This window comes from Scardinius erythrophthalmus (genome assembly GCF_964197995.2).
Source record: "Scardinius erythrophthalmus genome assembly, chromosome: 6".
Lineage (NCBI taxonomy): Eukaryota > Metazoa > Chordata > Actinopteri > Cypriniformes > Leuciscidae > Scardinius > Scardinius erythrophthalmus.
The window spans coordinates 48,909,251-48,925,749 of record NC_138226.1 but is presented as its reverse complement, the minus strand read 5'-3'; the positions used below and the strand labels follow the sequence as shown (position 1 = coordinate 48,925,749).

Sequence of the window (16,499 nt, the reverse complement as noted above, 5' to 3'; positions counted from 1 at the left end):
TTGATTGATTCCTAGGTTTATTTTGTTATGAATAAACAAATGTGCGATCTATAAAGCAAAAACCTTACAATTAAAGTTGAAATGTTGTAATGTTCAAGTTTTTGATCTAAAAAAGAAAGATTCGCAAAGAAAATGACTCTAACATGACCATATTGATTGATTCTAAGATATTTAGTTTATTACAAACAATGTGCAATCTGTAAAACAAAAACCTCAAAATGAAAGTTGAAATGGTATTCTGTTGAAAGGTTTTTGACCTTGAGAAAAAGCTTTAAGTATATACTAACAATTTTTTTGTTTATTATTTAATTTTATGTTGGTACATTTTTGTGAAGTACACCTGTTTTGACGTGACGTCCATTGAAATGGACAAAAAAAATTACAATTAAAGCAAACATTTTTTTTTTTAATTTTTATTTGGTCTCATTTATAGAAGCCTCATGAGCTGGGAAAATGTACTTTTATATTTTTCAGAAACCTAAAACATAATTCAGGTCTGACCGGGTTAAGTGTTTTAACATGCATGTTGTGCTCCCGTGAAAAGCAAGTTTCGCCTTGCATGTATTGCATACGACAGCATTCTTGGTTTGCAGTTTTGTGAAACTTTACACACCTTACTAGTTCGGATTCGTTTGCACTCCGTCATAATTCGCGCTGTGTTTTCTTCTACCGCAATAGCATTTGTAACGGCTGCATTACACTCTAGCGCTACAGCGCCGTAGCGGTCAAATCGCGATATTGCAGGCCCTTCCATTAGGTCACGTGGGATCAAACGACTACTCGACAACAAAGATATTTGTCGACAATGTCGACTAATCGTTTCAGCCCGACGCAGTTTTCATTTTCACGTCCTGCGCCGCGTTGTTTAAATAAAGAATGCGTTTGCGCCCATCTGTGAGTGTTACACCCCTGAAAAAGGGGAGAAATAATCACAAGAGTGATATGGGTGTTTCCTCACTGAAAACTTTAGTGTTATCTTTTTGCAACAATACATTTTACAAATCAACAGATCTACATCTTTTACAATAATACATTTGACAGATCTACAGCAAATAGTAGTTTTGTAGGGTATATGGCTTATTCAAATCACAACACCATAGGCCTACTCTATAATTCACTGGAACATATACTCATTTTGTCAATATAACTTTAGCTCAATAAACAATAACTACATTTACCAAACATATCAATAAAGTGCTTGAAAAACATTATACAAATAACACAGCAAAATAGATTATTAACTGCGTATCTGTTAATTCACAATTGACATAAAATGGCGGCTGCTCTCCTTACGAAGCTATTTTTCTCTGTAACCGAGCGGGGGCTCCGCTCACACACGCACATTTTAAACTTTGCCAACTTAACCCTCACTTACTCAAAATGTTACTAAAACACACCTTCAACACTCTTGACATGTGAACTCATTATTACATTTACTCAACACAGTTTTATATCTACAACGTACCTGAAAAAGGGGAGAAATAATCACAAGAGTGATATGGGTGTTTCCTCACTGAAAACTTTAGTGTTATGAGGAAAAGACCGCGATTTCCCCGGAGAAAAGGGTTGGAAGACAAAAGCAATCAATCACGGGCGCATAGATTAAGATCACTTTGGCGATCACAGATTAACACTTTTTACCCGTAAATTAGGCACTACAAAATGAAGTAATCAATGTAGCGTATATTATTTATACAATTCATATAATTTTGTTAAAAGTTCAAATCTGACATGTGTACAAAGGGTAACAATTATAAGAGGAATATGTAAATTCCTCTTATAATTGTTACCCTTTGTACACATGTCAGATTTGAACTTTTAACAAAATTATATGAATTGTATAAATCCTTATTACTAGTACTGAACACATGAGCTTTTTAACCTTAAATATTTTAAGATACTCACATCCTATTAATTTAATAAAACCTTTTAACCCATACCAGTACAGTAAGTATTTTCTTTAACCTGTCACATGAGCCCATGAGCTGCTGGTCTGAAAACCTGGTGTGTTCAGGCGTGTTGCTATTTTGAGACAACTGAAATAGACTGCGCTTTTGACCAACTGAAACCTGGTCTAAAGTCACTGACCCAGTATTATTATTATTTTTTTTATTATTTAAAGTGCACATTAATAATATACACCTGTAGGCAGGTGCACAACGCACGTACACTCTGCTTATTACACACAGAGGGATGACACAAACATGCCAAATATTAAAAATAAAAGGATTACGATGTTTGGCTTGTCCCGTAGATGGTATGCTCGCTAAATGTACAATACAACGAAGTGTATATAAGATCTACTTTTTGACTATAAAAATAGTACAAATAAAAGTTTACTGGAAATGTGTTTCGAGTTGCAAAAAACATATTATTCATAATCATATATTATTTATATCATGAAGTAAGTTTGATAATTATGACCTTTTTAATAATTTAACCACACTTTGAATATCAGGTTTTGTTTCAATTTATTTATATAGCGCTTTTCACAATTTTGCATGGTTGCAAAGCAGCTGTACATACATATAGAAAGTAGATACAAAAGTAAAGATACATAATTGACAAATAAAGTAAACAACATATAGTCAGTTTGAAATGGAGAACGAAATTCACGTATTTGATCAGAAGTTTAACTTTAATGGCCCGTTGCACTTTGAAAAGCCCTTTTGGCTGTCAAAATATTATGAATTATTAAAAAAACTATTAAAATGATCCTGACCAGTCCTCAAAAATTACACAAAAAGTTCACAAAAATGAATGCGTCACATTTAAATCTGCAGTGAAATACGAGACTGTCAAACCGCCAAATAATGTCTTTGCGGTTTACATCAGGAGCAGTTATGCAGTACATTGAGAGTTGAAGCACGCAGAGAAATGTTACAGATGGTTTTATTCCGTCCGCACGCACTCAAACACGGGCAGTTCTGCACATTCACATTCTTCCACCAACAAACGGAACTGTCTGTGTTTTAGTGCATGCACAAGAATAAAACTAATGTCGTGCCAGTTTATGTAATTGCTTCCTGCAGCGTTAATGAGAGATTGTAACAGGTAAAAGGGGAAAACATTCTGCAGATGATATTTAATGTTGTGTCTGCTGGCTTTATTTCTTCTACAGCTTCGTGTTTAACGCACTTTCATGTTCTATGCATGTCGTTTCATTTATTTTCATGCACCGCTTTCTGCACCTATTGAGACTTTTCTCAGTGGTCAGCAATCTTTAAATCCATATAATTTGTGAAGTCATTGCTGGAAAAATCTGTTTGCTTGTAGTAGTACTTGTAACAGATAGAAAGAACACAAAGTTACCCCGGTTTAATATGATGCATATCTGCAAGGTTGGTAAAATGAGTGCGTTTGTGTGGCAGTGACCCGGTTTCGAATCCACTCCGTAGTGTTTCCTACAGTCAATGTACACATATCTGTTCTGATAAGCGAGTTACTGGTATACTGGGGGTGTCTGTGGAATATCAGTAAAAGGCAAATTCCTAAGCTGTGCCACTATTTATAAAGATTAGTTTATTGTATTTGAAGCACACAGAAATGATGCCATTAGCACACTTCAAATTTACTTGAAATGCCATTACAATGTGTTTTAAAATCACTAAAAGTAAAGGATAGTATGACCTCAGTCTGTTATCAGTGTAATATTAATGAATGTTCAATACTCTTACAGTGTAATTGAATTGCAGTTGTAACATCACCAAAATACATTTGAAGTTTATGCTGAATGAATTCTGCATTTCAAAACTTAAATACAAGAGTAGATATCGTCTTGGTTACGTATGTAACCCTCATTCCCTGAAGGAGGGAACGGGAGACGTTACATCACCGTAGACGCCAATGTAGACGCCAACGTAAATGGGGTCGCTTTGAGAGACCAATCTACTTCATGTGTATTAAAATGAGCCAATGCAAATTGGCATGCGATAATTGCATCAGCTGCTGTGCCTTGCAGCGTTAGCACATAATGAGCAGCAGGCGCATCGTATATTTGTTTTACGCTGAGAAGCCAAGTCATGTTTGGCAATACAGCGATGGCAACCATAACGTAGCAACCGTAGCGACGAGATGTAACATCTCTCGTTCCCTACTTCAAGGTAATGAGGGTTACATACGTAACTGAGATGTTCCCTTTCAGTCGGTCACGTTAGACGTGCCGACATATTTGGGATCCCTATGGAAAACTTCACGGTTGCTGCCACCTCCAGCACCCTACGGGTAAGTCTCTCAGACCCCCAACTGACTGGGGCTGAAGGCCTGCGTAGAGGGAGTTCGAACTCCTGTTCCGTATAACCCACACAGTGGAACTCTTGGATAACACTGGGAAAGTGTGCCCTTCCAGAGGAGAGGAACGTTGCAGATCCCACATCCTGCCCGTAGGGAGGTATCATGTGGGAGTTACACATATGGACTGGCCGTTTAGGGGAAGAACAACATATGGAATGTCACTGGGGTGACTCCAGCCTGAGTAGGGGGAGACTACACCGGACAGTGACGGCAGAGTGGACTCTGCTAAGGGAAAGACATGGATTCACTGCAGGGAGCCGTAGCATGGAAGAATACACATATGGGATCACTGCAGGGACTACAACATATGGGACCTAGCCTAGCACAGGATCTACCAATGCATACGAGTATTAGGCCTGGCGTCGGACGCTCCGCCATGTCTGACTGCCGAGGGGTGTGGAGGAACTCGACAGGGTTCGCCTAAGCGGGGAACTCTACTGGAGCAAAGAGCACACATATCTGCTCCATGTGGAGGGGAGTGGCGCAGCAAGCCAACACTAGAACGGGTACTTCTGTGTTACTGGACGATCAGGGTGGACATCACCTGGCCTGCGGCTTTAAAACACTATGCACAGCTTGCCATATTGGCGCCAAAATGCTTCCATACTGCAAAAAGTTCTTCACACACATCCAGGAAGGCATGGGGGCGGGGCAAGGCAATTACGCACCACACTGCGCCCCCAGCGTAACCCGGGAAAGCATGGCTGTCAAGTCTGAATCTGATTCAGCATGGGCACACACACTATTATAGTGGGAGCTCAGGATCATCGTCATTTCCAGAACGTAACAGCTCTCTTTCTGATGCAGCGATCGACATCTAATCCTCCCCTGGAGCCCCGAATGAAATTCTAGGTCCATCATGAGAATGACCAGCAATCCCATGTAGAAGCTGCCAGACATGCGAAACAGTGAATGTGGCCGTCAACAAGGATCTTTTGAAAAGTGGATCTATGTGACGCAGGAACCCTTACTAAGCGAAAACAAACAATAGTTTTTAATCCATTCATGCATCTCTCACTTACTGTATGCAATCTCACTGTTTGAAGCACCTGTCAGATGAAATCAACACATGAATAATTACGCGAGGCTTCTTCTCATAGGATAAAGACATGCAGTCTCATGAATAATTATGGGACACTCATGAGTCATCGCCATACTATAGTACAAGAAAACTTCACATCTTGTGACGTTGACACAAAGACGAATTTAAACCCGGAAGTTGGAAATATCGCAAAAAGGTTTAAAGTTAACTAGTTCCCTTTCGTAAGTGTCATTTATGACACTTTGGGGAACGTCTCTGTGTGAACTGGTGCCTGAAACGCTTATCCAATCACGGCGATCCTATTTACCGACGACCTATGATGTCATAGCCTATGACGTCACTACTATTTCGAAGTATGGGGGACCTAGAGAACATGTCATCCACTTTTTTGTCTTCAGTCAATCTGTTTTTTTGCTTTGTCATCAAGGTGTATGGGGTGTAGATTGATGTGGGAAAAAAAGTAATTTAAAGTAGTTTAACACAAGACAGCAACATAAAAAATATGAAAAAAATGAAGTAGTTTAAATACTTTCACAAGGCACTGTATGTTTCGATCAAAAGATTGAGTACATGTATAGTCAAAATATAGCCTATTTTGACCTTTCTGTCAGTATAAGTCAAGCATACTTCAGTGCAATTTTATGTATATTCTGAGAAGCAGTGGTGTAGTGGTAAAAAAAGAGGTGGGTAAACTATACATTTTGGTGGACCACGACGTGGTCACCCGGTAAGGTGGGCCACTGCCTACCGGTATATGTGTATCCTGATGACATCGCTATAGGCTATTATTTGATGGTACTACCAAGGGTATCACTGGTTGTTCCCTCATCATAGGTCACACAATCACTATTCAATGCATACATTAATCTAAGTTCTTGTTAAAGAGACTCAAAAAGGAATAATATGGTTGAAATCTATAAAGTTTACTAAATGACAAAACAGAGAAAACAAAAATATTTAAGAGAGATCGAGAGGGAGGCTTATATCCAGGGCTTCCAATGCAATGCACTTGTGCATAATGATTAGGGATTTGGGATTATTTTCATAGTTGATTAATCTGTTGAATATTTCCTCGATTAATTGATTAGTTGTTTGGTCTATCAGAAAAATGTGGATCAGTGTTTCCCTGTAGAGGGAAAGTCTTTAACCTGGTGCAGGCTTGATTCCCTCTGAATCTCTTGTACAGTTGGGTTTTGACATGCTCCCTACATTAAACCAGCTGCCTGTAATGAATAAAAATATATTAAACTTATAAATATAAAAATATTATTAAAAAAAAAATTGCTTTTTTTTGCATCGTTTTAATGATTTCCTGTTGCGGCTGCGATCAAGTTTCATTCTCGCGCAGCTTGTTTAGTAACTTCACGAGCGTGTGTTTTCTGCTATGTATGTGCGCCGTTCTCTTTGTTCCGTGTGTGTGTGTGTGTGTCGCGCGCTGCGCTCTCTGCTCCGTGTTTGCGCGCTGCGCGTTCTGCTCTGTAGTTAACGGCCCAAATGCTCGAATCGTGCCGATCGGCAATCACGCACTGGGAAAGCAAAGTCCGCTCAAATAATGTGAAATTTAGAGGTGGATAAACGCAATGTAGAGGTGGATAAACGCACTTTGGAGGTGGGCAAACGCTATTTACAAATTTTGGGAGGTGCGTAAACGGCGTTTACGTGCGTTTAGCCTCCACTACATCCCTGCTGAGAAGTATACAAAAAGTTGACTCAAAGTATACATTTTTATTTATAGTTTAAAATAAGTATACTTGTGGCACACTTGAATAAACTTCTTTTTTGTAAGGGATATAAAGCTGTTTTGGTAACCAGTGAGCTCAATCTATAGAAGGACTAAAATAACAGCATTGGTTTGGAGATTGAATGTTTGGTTTATTCTGTGTTGCAGGTTCAGGCACGATGAACGGCATTATTCCCAAGAGCAAAGCAAAAGGCACTGACATCTGTGGAGCAGGCAAATACTATTATATAATACGTTCTGATCTAGGCTGCTATATGAAGATAGGTAGTATCAATGGAGGTTCAGAAATCTCTATTTCCAGTCTGCACCCTGCCTGCAAAAATGGAGACCATTACCTTGGAGGTGAAGATAACATCTTTTACATCATCAAGGGCAATTACTACCGCAAAGTCACCAGCCTGGAGAAAGACAGCTGTGCTGAAGTTCACAGCCTTCATCCCAACTGCCAGGGAGGAGACCTCTACTTCTCAGCCTTTGGCAAGTTTTACATCATCTTTCAAGAAAAGGGCACTTACCGAGAAACAACAAACATGAATCAAGATGCGGTAGAGTACAAGCTGCATCCCAACTGCAGAAACGGCCTCTATTACTGGGGCCTGCCAGACCACTGTTTCTTCCTAAAGCCAGTCTCAGATTGGGGAGTTGAGTACTACAGAGTTGACGACTTCAGCAAAGAAAAAAACCCTGGTGTCTTTTCTGTTCATCCTGATGTTCTTAACTTCCTTCCTGGTGGGCTGTCAGTACTTAAAGGCCCAGCCTTTGGCATTTGGGAGAATATTAAAACTGTAACTAATGACAGCAATACACCAGTGACATGGCAAAAGAAAATCAATAAAAAGATTGGATACGATAAGGAGAAGATGTCCCAGATCACAGACAACTGGAAAATAGCCAAGTCAGTCTCGACTGGAGATTTTATAGAGTTAATTGTGAAGTTGCAGTTCTCCTTTTCTTCAGAATATGGAGGTTCACACGTCAGCACTAAAACTGAAAGCTGGAATGAACTGACTGAAGTCGAAGAACAACTCACATTTGAGCTGAAGCCAAACGAGTCTTTATATCTGTGGCAGTACAAAATGGGTTTTGGTGAAAAACCAGTGTTGTTCTACCGTGATTTAAAGATTGCTAAGGATTCAAAGCCTCCATCTGAAGTCCTGCAGCCATCCGCATAATCAGGAAAACATACCAGGATGGTTTAACTCCAAGGATAACCAAGTGCTTCAGTTAAATACCTTAATTATAACTTCTCAAGCAATTATTTAGAAATGTGCATGCATTGCATAAAATGAAGCTGGAACCGTTTAATATTTATAGGAATTGTTTAATCTATATAAGATATTGTTTAATATGCATAAGATGCTGGAAAACCAGAGTTGCAAGACCTGCAGGAGGCGAGAGGCAGGATGTGGTTTTAACAACTGCAGGTGAAAGAACGGTTAAATGTATATTAAGCTTTCTAGCGTAATAGGCAAAATATGAGATATGTATATGAAAGCTTTAGCGTAAGTTCTGTTAGGAAGACTCAATCGTTACATCACTTATTACCCCCACATCTAACCATTCATGTGCTAATACTTGCAGTATAAAAGACTGGTACTTACACATGTCTGAGTTCGCAGATGCTGACGCTGCCAATTACCTCCATCCTCCCCACCTCCACCAAGATCGTCCCTTCCCCTCCATCCTCCCCACCTCCACCAAGATCGTCCCTTCCCCTCCATCCTCCCCACCAGGATGGTCCCTTCCCATACCTCCCGGGGGTCGGCTGTGCCCCTGCCTTCTTCTTCAGGCAGGAAATGCAGTTTCCATTACCCTCAGATTGTACGCTACGGATGGGGCCTACGCCAAAGAACTTAATAAATATTTGCTTGCTGGGCTGTCAATAAATATAGGCTTTGTTTTATAATTCTATCTCCCGAGTCTTTCTGGTAGAAATGTGCTTCTTGCAAAATAGTTTTAAATGTGAAAAGTTCCAGGCCAGTTATTTTACCTCGTTGCTTCATTATAAAGGACAGCCCCAAACTCTTAAGGTGGCCCCAATTAAGCCATATAAAAGGTTTTGTTTCCTGTTGCTCGGGGCCACAATTCGGGTGCAGACCTATACGCATTTCTGTTATTTTTTTCCTTTTTGAATTTACTGTCTTTGTATTATTCTGAAACTTTAAGTAAAACGAAACCAATTTTTGGTGATTCGAAAAACTTTCAAAATAAGTCTCAGAGTGATTTTTCCCTAGAAGTATTTTTACTTTGTTGTAGTTTAAATATTAACACTAAGCAAAAGCCCAGTGAAACAGAACTGGGCTGAACTGTATCGGACACCGCCGGGGACACTAAAACAACTTCTAGCATCTTTAACCTGCAGGTAAGGGCAATGATTGTAATAGGTTATGGGAATGTTGTAGAAGGATTTAGAGCAGGGGTGGGCAACAGTTTTAGTCTGAGGGCCACAGTTACTTTGGCAAAGTAAACGGAGGGCCACACTTTGGACAATTGCAATTAAACATAGTTACATGATTAAATGGTACAGATTAATGCAATGCAAAATATGTATAAGGCTACTCTACAGTTACTTTGACAGCCTATTTCAAGGCCTGATACTTATTTTTGCTAGGCCTGTCTGACCTAGGCTACTCTAAGGTTACAATAACTGGATTTACTTTCAAGGATTCATTTCCTACACTACCCTGCATATTGTTCAACTGTCATTCATACCAGCTGTAGCTTTTCAAGATAGAAAACTATTAACAAAACTGCAAATGTATGTGTGCAAGTTACATTAACATACAGACTTCAGGCAATCTGGCTTGGAATTATCAAATTTAATTGAGGCTATATATCAGAGGGAGACCTTCATCACTGAATGAAAAACATATTCAGTTTTCAGTTGTGATTATTATTTTTTTTTGTAATTTCTTTAACATATTTTGTTAAAATCTTTTATAAAATAGAACACAATTTAAGTGCAGATCAACTTCATCACACGTATGTTTGCTTGAAAGATATAAAGGGCCTATATAGGCCTATGCATCTCACAAAATTTAAATTTGATTTAGCTGTATCATCACTATCTACGGGACATGCATAAGAAATGGCAACATGAAACTGAACAATGTTGTAAAAAAGTAACTTAATGGAACTTTGGCTAGGCCTACTTTAGAAAAATGTATTTCGGCCTATGCAACTGAGATGAAGAGCTTTTTGTCGGTGTTCTGTAACTCAATGTGAACAATTGAGACGGTCGCCTTTCTTTACTAAGTCACCGAAATCTGGGGTCGTGTTCGACGTTGAGATGCGCAACACGGACGACAGGTGTGTGTCGGTTAGTCGTGATCTGTAGCGTGACTTGTTAAAGTTCATTACAGAGAAAGTCTGCTCGCATACATACGTGGACCCAAATAAAACGAGCATCCTTTGCGCATGCCTCCGCATGTTAGGAAACTTGCCCTCGTTCAATGCACCGTAAAACCTGTCCAATGACGACGAGGTGAATTTCTCCTTGAGAGTGGGATCGCACTGCATGTCAATCAACTCAAGCTGAGCTTCCGGAGGCGCTTGGTCGCTGTCAAAGGAAAAGGGGGCGGACACCAGCTCCATCTCTTTTTCAATTTTTCCGAAATCAGAGAAACACCTGTTAAATTCAGTGTGCAGATCCTCGAGTGTAGTGGTGTATTTGACAGTGAGTCGGGATGGCACATGCTTCATTGTGGCGAGAGTTGGAAAATGTGTAAAGCTCTTGTTTGTCATTTGTCGGGAAAACAGGGTCAGCTTTGCTCTGAATGCTTGTACGTAGGAATACAGTTCGTGCACGAACACATCCTTCCCCTGCAGCTTCCGATTGAGGTCATTCAAATGGCCCATTAAATCCACAGCAAATGCAAAGTCAAGCATCCAATCAGAATCTTCAAGTTCTGGAAAGTCACCAGCCTTCCCGACATTCTCCAGAAACACCCCTATCTGATCTCTCAGGTCCCACACACGGCGTAGCACTGTGCCCAGGCTCAGCCAGCGGATGTTTGAGTGGTATGGGACATCAGTGTGTTCTGTCTCACTCTCCTCCAACAACTGGATAAACTGGCGGTGGTTAAGCGCCCGGGCCTTGATGAAATTGACAAGTTTCACCACAGTTTTGGTGACGTGATCAAGCTTTAACACCGACTTAGACAAGGCCTCCTGATGAATGATGCAGTGCAAGAAAATCAGAGTTGAGTTAGGGTCATCCTCTCTCACCCTGTCCTGTATCCTACGCAATAGCCCAGTGTTCTTCCCGGTGAGGTTTGGACAGCCATCAGTGGTCACGTTCAGTAACTTCGCCCACGGTAGGTTCATTCTCTGCATGCATCCTGACACCGCATCATAGAGGTCTGAACCCCTTGTCGTCCCCTTCATTGATTCCATCGCAAGAAACTCCTCCACTATTTCAAATGTGTCAGTAATACCTCTGATGAATATAAGCAGCTGGGCAGTGTCTTTAATATCAGTGCTCTCATCCAGCGCTATTGAAAAGTATGTGAAATCGGTGGCCCTTTTTAGCAATGCAGATGTCAGCTCATCATCAATTACCTCGATGCGACGAGTAACTGTACGGCGAGACAGGCTCACATTTTCGAACTGACTTTTGCTGTCAGGGCACAGCACGCTAGCTGCCTCTACCATACAGTCTTTTACAAACTCACCATCTGAAAATGGTTTGCTGTGTTTGGCGATTTTGTGTGACACCATATAGCTCACTTTTGTTGCTGACTCCTGTGCATTAGACTGCTTGGTAAAAATATTCTGCCTGGCAGTTAAGTTGGAGGACAATCTCGTGGCTTTTTCTTCCCTCTCCTTTGCGGAGAAATTCACGGCATAATTAGCATGTTTAGCATTGAAGTGCCTGCTAATATTATATTATATTTAATTATATTTTATATTATTTATTTTTATTTTTTTATTTATTTATTATTATATTATATTTTATATTATATTATAAAGACAGCGATGCTCTCCTGACATATCAGACAAATCACCTTTGAGCCGACGTTTGTGACGAAATATTTTGATGTCCATTCTTTATTGAATGCTCGACATTCAGAGTCAACTTTTCTCTTTTTTACTGCACTCATTTTGACAATTTTTTTATGCCGCCGGCCATTTAGAATTTGTTACTTTGAGGAGTGAAGAAGAGAAGTAAAGGCGCAAATTGTAATTTCACACAGCGACATCTGTTGGATTGTTTTTAACCCCTTACGCGTCAAAGATCACAGATTATTGTTGTTCAAAATTCATTACTCGTCAAAACATCACACTATTACTTCTGGACAATCTGAGCATCATTTTAGAAACTTCAGAAAGGTTTAAGACTCCATATTTGAGCCATATTCAGCTTCGATATTTGACCACTGTTTATGATTAAACTGGTTTGCAGTGACATTCACTTCTTAATTTATGCCAGGAGTGCAAAATAATTAATCTGTAACGATCGTTATTTTGAATAGAAATCATTACTCACACAACATTTATTCTCGTCTTCTCCGGTTTATTTGTGTTCAAATACATAAAAAATACAGCATCCGCCAGGCCTATTAGTCCAATGGTGCCCATATTTGGAGAAATAATGATTAGTTATCACATGTTAGTAAAATATTTCGTCATACAGAAAAACATTTCTATTCATTTTCCACTGAATTATGCGATCTGACGAGCTGAAACAGCGAACGGAGCTAGATGTGTCTCTCTTCCTGATTTGCGTCAGATTTGACCTGTCAATCATCTCACGTCACGTGGTTCAAGTGTCCTGTATACACTTCCTCATTCTCATGCGTGATAACTAAGCTAAAGTGACATTTCTTCACTGAAACAAGAAGCTAATAAATGCACGATTTAAGTATTTGTACGATTATGTGTTTTGTGTGTGATTTTCGTGCGATTTGGGGTTTTCATATAAATAATGAATGTCCAAATTGCGAGTGCATCGACCGCATCGCGGGGGCCAGATTGAAGCAATATGCGGGCCGGATCCGGCCCCCGGGCCGTATATTGCCCATGTATGATTTAGAGGTTACAGCGGCATAAAAACACAACAGACTACATGTAAACATCTGTGAAGTGAAGTAGCTTTGTTGCATTAAATAAAAAACAACATGCAATTTTCATGATCTCTCCTATTTAGTTTAAATTATATTTATATTTACATTTTCAGATTCTGTAAGGTATTATGCCCCGACTCTAGGGGAATATAATTACACTAAAAAGGCGTAATAAATAATTGTTGGGTTGTGGAAATGAAATCCCAGCACGCATCACTCCGGTTGATAATCAAAAACAAATGCACAACATTTAAGCAAAAGTAATACATTTATTAAAGAACAACAAGTGAAATAAAGAGCAACTCTTCAGGGTGTCCAAAAGGCCAAAATAACAAACAAAACGAATATAAAAAGAAAAGAGGGGAAAATGAATAACCTAATCAAATAAAAAAAGAAAAAACATTTAGCTTACCTAACTCCCTGCCAAAAACAGAGATCAAACAATTTCAAAATAAACAAGGCAGAACACCCCTACGCTCCACACTGTTAAGATGGTTTAGATATAGGAGAACGGTTCAGAGGTTATCACAAGATGCACGTTCACTTGAACTAATTCATATCTCTAATACACAAATTTGATCATCAGCCTGAGGAGGGATTCCGGAGCTCTCAACCCATGTGCGACCGAACCAACAATGAGCTCCTCGATGAGTGCCAGCAGCGTCCTTATAAAGACGACACCCCGACTGGACTAACCTTCTTACAACCCATGATTGGATAACCTGTTTGAAATCAGAGAAAACAAGAAAGAGAAAAGGAACACAGATCAATAGAAAACAATAAACTAAACACAGGTCGTAACAAAGGTGTATCTTATGTTTACACACAACTGTATGTCTGTTCTTTTGTAGTGTTGGGTGTACATCTGGTTGTAATAATTTCCCTTACACTATAACCAGTGGTGGAAATGGGCAAAATTCACTGGGCGGACTCTATTTTGAAAAACATAAAAAATAAATAGAGGTCATCTGGCTTTAGATGACCTTTCAGATGTTTAAAAACCTTTATAATCAATAATAACTAAATTATATAAATTATTTATTTTATGTTTCATTTAACCCCCTGGGGTCAGCTATTGCAAATAATAAAAAACAAAACGTTGTGTTTTTAATAAATTTACCCCTAAATACCCATATTTTTTTCAAAATGATAACTGCAAATCCACCTTTCACTGCCTGGAATTCAGAATTGCAGTGATCCATTTGCGTAGCTTTCGCCATTCTGTAAAAAAAATATACTTCAGATTTGTTGTCAAATCTAATTGTGCAGTCAATCCTAAAGCTCTTTCCCTTTTTATGTGTTTTTCAAACAAATGCTGCCACTCAGTCTTTTATGGGGATTTATGGTATTTTTATTATTTATTTGCCAAAACAAAAACTCTTATGATCAAAGACTAGTTTTACCTACAACCACTATATGGCTCCAGAGGATTACTCAATGTGTTTTATCTCTTTTAGATTTAAGTTTAGACATTTCTAAAATCATTATTATATCAATACAATTTGGTTTTTGATGTAGCTGATTTATCTTTTTTAACAAATTATGTAAGAGAGAGCAGCTTCACCATTCTTTCTTCAAAAAGAAAAAAACTTTCAATATATTCTAATTTTGTCAACAATTATAAAAATTCGGCAATAAGCTCATCATTGTGCTAAAATAGTCTAAATGTTTAGTTTTAAAAACAAATTTAAAAAGCTGGTTATGTCTATTGTGATGTTTCCACCAATCAGAATCAGGACGAGCAAAACGTGCCAAAAGAGCTTGTTAGCTCCGCCCACTCTCGTGAACCGCCACGAATATATCTGCATACTCTGCAAAAGTTCAGCAGTGGTTCGGGTTTGTTCCGATCAGAGCTCGTGAGCGGAGAGCGCATTTCTGAATATTCGCTCCGCTCGCTCATTCCGCAGGGTCGCTCGCTCAACCCAGAATGGCCTGAGCCTGGCTCGAAAATATAAGGAATATGGGCTGCCTCCGACTAAAAAAAAATTTCTAGTCGAGTTTTTCATAAAGCCATTCGTGGACAAATCGTATATTATTTTAATTACTTAAATAGGCTACATAGCCTACACAGGATAATGAGCGTCACAAAGAACCGGTAAAAGTAATGATTATGAATGTGTCTAAATTAGCAAGGAGACATTTAATTGTTTATTAATAAACTGGTGTTTTCTGTGTCGCTGCAAAGATGAAGTTGACGATGCGGACATGCCATGAACGCCAGAGAGAAATGCACACTTCATATGGATTTCATAATGAGAGAGTAGCCTATTTCTTTTGGTTTTGAATATTTTCGTTTAAAAGTCGACATTTCAAGCTTTCTATAATAGATAGCCTATATTTCTAAAATCTGTGAGGCACAAGCTGAGTTTCGGCGCCCTCCATTCACGTGAAATGCAAGTGATCGTGCCGGCATCTTATTACATTGTCTGCTATATAGGCTATTTGTTTCTTATTTATTAAATACAGGTAGCCTAATTGTTTGATAAAACATTAAACAAAATTAAGATACAATTTATACTAAACGAAAATCTTTTAAAAAGAGTCTTTCTACAAAAAAAAAAAAAAAAACTCTTATCCATGTCATCTTTCTCGCGACCAGTGCCGTTGCTAGGAGGGCGCCAGCGCCTCTGCCTCGCGAGTGGATGATAGCCCTGAAGACGCCTAGCAATGGTATACCTTTAGTGGTACTAGCATACCTTTAGTTAAGTTATACCTCAAGAGTCTTCGTAGCGCACTAAGAGACAACGCCAGGTATGATGCGATGCGTAATTGAGATTCCAAAGCGCTCTTCTTTGGTCAGAAGCACGGAGAGTGATCGTGAATCGGTCCGTCCTATGCACCGAAACTTTTTACAATGCAACAAAATATTCAAAGAGCATCAAGCTATTAAAATCTATATTATGTACTCACAGATAATATAACAGTATATTAGTCAGTAATTTTTCTTAGGTTAAACAGTGATTGGATAACGTTTTTAATTTAAGGCCTACCACAATTGGTTTGACCCATCCAAAACTGGAATCCTGGCGCCGTGCCTGTTTTGTGCATCTCACGCATGTATTTCTGGATTAGCCTACAGTGTGCGTTTCTGGATCTGTCACTTTTTTTTTTTTTTTTTTTTACTCGATACGTGTAACGGAAATTCGATTTCGAAATCCGAAAAGCTCTTTTCGAACAAAACAACCGGTTAATTTTAAGATGGCCATTTTTTATTATTTTAGACCGGATCATTTCAGCTAATACAGCTTACCCATACGAAAGTTTCTGTTATGACATCTGTTAAAGTAACGGTTTCTATTCAGATTTTCGAACAATATTACAGTTCATCATCCAATATTATTTATTTACCTCAAGTGGT

The 16,499-nt window shown here is 38.9% G+C and overlaps 2 protein-coding genes across 2 annotated transcripts in view; both read right to left on the bottom strand.

The window, feature by feature from the left end:
- The window catches only part of LOC308692748 (uncharacterized protein), a 39,755-nt gene extending 38,243 nt beyond the window's left edge, over positions 1–1,512 (bottom strand). Inside the window, exon 1 of the mRNA XM_081369081.1 lies at positions 1,466–1,512. The gene's annotated coding sequence lies outside the window, so the exon portion shown is untranslated. The remainder of the gene's footprint in view (positions 1–1,465) is intronic.
- Positions 1,513–10,292: 8,780 nt separating this feature from the next.
- Positions 10,293–11,795, bottom strand: LOC308691876 (general transcription factor II-I repeat domain-containing protein 2A-like; the record flags this gene model as incomplete). Its single annotated transcript, XM_081367437.1, has 1 exon — positions 10,293–11,795. The coding sequence occupies one exon, from the start codon at positions 11,793–11,795 to the stop codon at positions 10,293–10,295; it is 1,503 nt and encodes a 500-aa protein (XP_081223563.1).
- Positions 11,796–16,499: the final 4,704 nt, after the last annotated feature.